At 34.4% G+C, this 3,243-nt stretch overlaps 1 protein-coding gene across 1 annotated transcript in view; it reads left to right on the plus strand.

Annotated features, from left to right (window-relative positions):
* LOC107029478 (flowering locus K homology domain-like) overlaps positions 1-3,243 on the plus strand; it is a 9,816-nt gene that overhangs the window by 2,856 nt on the left and 3,717 nt on the right. The window contains exon 3 of the mRNA XM_015230907.2: positions 1,919-2,168. Within this exon, the coding sequence (XP_015086393.1) occupies positions 1,919-2,168 (250 nt within the window). The remainder of the gene's footprint in view (positions 1-1,918; positions 2,169-3,243) is intronic.

A 3,243-nucleotide genomic window follows, 5' to 3' on the forward strand; every position in this document is an offset into this window, starting at 1 on the left:
GGCAGCCAGGGATCGAGTGAAAAATAAAATTTTGAATTGAAAATATTTTTTTAAAGTTAATGTTTTTCCCAAAAAAAAAGGGGGTAATTTGAAATTGGAGGAGAGTTTTGGAAAATGTTTTCCTTAATTTTTGAAGGGAAGTCATTTTCCTTAATTTTGAGGAAATGAGTTGATTTGGAAAACATTTTCCGAGATTTTGTCCCAACCAAACATGAGAAAATTGGAAAACATTTTCCATAAAATGTTTTCCTTCGTACCAAACACACTCTTAGTAATAATTATTTTTGGAAGTAGTAAACATTGACTAATTAGCATAGAAAGCCTAAAACAAGAACACATAAACATACTCCAATATTGTGATTTCTTAGATAAACTCTTTTATTTATTGAAAAGAGATTAAAGAGAGAATATTTATTGAGGAGACATCAACATTTTAAATGATTAAAGATAATAAATAAGGATATGATAGTCAAAACATATAGTTACTTAAGGGGTATGTAAACCAAAAATGTAACAAGTGGTCCAGAGGGATTAGTGATTAATCTTACATGCAATCTACGTAAAGGAAAGAAATAAAAGTCAATTAGCAACGTTGATAGTATCAACGATCACAGAAAATAAAGTGAGGGAGAACTGGTAAAAATAAGTAAGATACAAATTGAACAGTAATTATGCTCAACTTCTTTAACTTCATGAGAGAATTTTAAGTGTTATTCAACTAATTTAATAACTACTATGACTAACTTCTTTGAAGTGGGTGAAAAACAAAACTTCAACACAACCAAAATGATTGAGAGTTTCTTTGTCATAGTAACCAACATGAGTGTGTGCAGGTTCTTGCCCATATAAGGAAACATTTCAGTGAAAGTGGTCTATGCTAGAAGAACCAAGATCGGGACTGCAGTCATCAACTTTGAGCTTTACAAGTGTTGTAAAGTTGTTCTGACAATCCATGAGAATTGCCTTGATTCACTATCAGTTCCAAGAAGCATTGCACTATGTCTGGTAACTTCAAAACTTGGTCGGTTGGTGTCTTGCCAGAAGGTGTTGCACTGTATAAAAGAGGAAGTTAACAAATGTAACTAACAACTTGCAGGACGTAACTTCCACATGAAAAACATTTTAAAATGCTTATAATAAATTACTAAATAGAAGATTATATGCTGGGATATAGTTGAGCAAGAAGCTTAGAAAAAGAACTGGGTGGATTTGTCTTTTTTAATTTATGAAGAAAGGCCAGAAATATTGCAACAGCGTTTTTATAGTCTATCAGAAGGATCCAAAATTTGCTTTTATATTTCTGTGGATATGCCTATCTAAATAGTAAACAAATGAGCAACTGGATCCATATTTAACAATATGGTATTAAAAGGTTTAAATAGGTATTTTAATAAGTGGGCATATCCATATGAATTCAGGCTCAATAGTTTTTAAATGTAAATACACTTGTTGCAAAGTGCCCATGTCCTATCAAAATGCTTGATTTTTGTATGAGGCCTATCAAATGCCTGTTGATTTACTAATAAATTGTAGTTCTAGTACGATCTTACTTCATTAAAGAAGTCCTCTTTAGAAAGTTCACAGCAAGGAATCTCTTATTTTCATTTTTGAAGGGATGGGTGGTTCGGTAGTTTGTTTGAAATGAGCTGGCAATAATTGTAAAACGGGCAAATTGGGCTCTGTATTACTTGATTTTGGCTGTTTTTCCTGGAAGCTTCTATTATTAGCTCTTCTAATTTGCTTATCATACCAGAAGACAACACATGCTGCATTATCTGCGTAATCAACTGTGATATTCATTGAACCCTGAATAAGTGAACATACTGTCAATAGTCATTGGGCTTTGACAAAAGTTGAGTAAGCGCATATTTTCCTTATATCTTGCTGCCCATGGATTGATAGTTCTTTTTTGTCATAGGTGATGATATCTGCGAAAGAAGAGCCAAGCCTGTTAATTCCGCCAGCTATGGATGGTCTTTTGAAGGTTCACAAGCAGATTGTTGATGTAGACTCTGATTCAGCTAATGCTCCATCAGGCGCTGGGAGGTCAGTCACTACAAGACTGCTTGTGGCAGCCTCACAGGCTGGAAACTTGATTGGGAAACAGGGTAGCACTATTAAGTCTATTCAAGATACATCTCAGTGCACCATTCGAGTGGTTGGACAAGGTGCTTCTCTCTTTAACTTAGATATCCTTGTCTCGTGTTGTTTCCTTGAGAATTTAATCCTTCTTGCTACTGCTCTTGAGCATCTAATAAGGGTTTACTGCTCACTCCAGCATTGTTAAAAGTGAAATGCGAAGGGGAAATGCCATGGTTTGTTGCTCTACGTGTAAAGCGCTTACTAGAGAAAGGCACAAATGTAAAAAACGACGTGCAATATAAGGAAGATAACTAAATTTCCTAATAAAAAAAAAACTAATTGTGGACTAAGGAAGTAAGGAACTAGAAAATATGAAGTCTTCCATAAAAGAAATTGGAATGTATAAAGTAAAAAAAGATGTTAGTCAAGTGCGGAAACTATTTCAAATTTTAGTTGAGATGAAACAATATAGTTGTAAGTTTCTAATTCAAATTTAGCAGTTAAGATGAAACAATATTGCTGTAAGTTTCTAATTCAAATTTAGCAGTTGAGCTTTTATACTTCTTAGTTTTCCGTTTACCTGCATGTTTTCACAAGTAGAAGATTATATAATCTCATTAACCAGTGAAGTTACAAATCGTATTTAATGTATTTTTTTCCGTTGGTCCCTCCTCTGAAATGTTGCTTAAGCAAGACAAAGCGCAAATCTGCTCCCACCTAGTCCTAGAGCTTGAGCGCATCTCAAGTGAAGCCTGTAAAAACATTGGTTGAATGAATGAGTTCCCAAATATACATATGCTCTCTTATTGTCAATTTCATATGTTAGTGGAACATGTGGGATTAATACATTTCTTATCCATTTTGATTTTGCTTGTTGTAAATAGCCCAAAGTGGTTAAATGATTTAATCTAAGCCAGTACAATTTGCTAGCTGAAAAGCTATTTAAGGATATATCCTTCTCTATATTTATTTTTCAAGGAAAAGATGTGTTAACTTAAGATGACACAAGGCAGGGGGGTATCTTAGTGAAAAGACCCTTCTTTTCTCATCTAGAAGGTTAGTTTGAGTCATCAAGGGAAGCCAAAACTTCCACCCCTGACCATGAGTTTGGTGGTTATAATCACTATGGGAACTAAAGCTAAGACTCCCCCCCCCCCCCCC

This window comes from Solanum pennellii, chromosome 9 (genome assembly GCF_001406875.1).
Source record: "Solanum pennellii chromosome 9, SPENNV200".
NCBI classification, from domain to species: Eukaryota; Viridiplantae; Streptophyta; class Magnoliopsida; order Solanales; family Solanaceae; genus Solanum; species Solanum pennellii.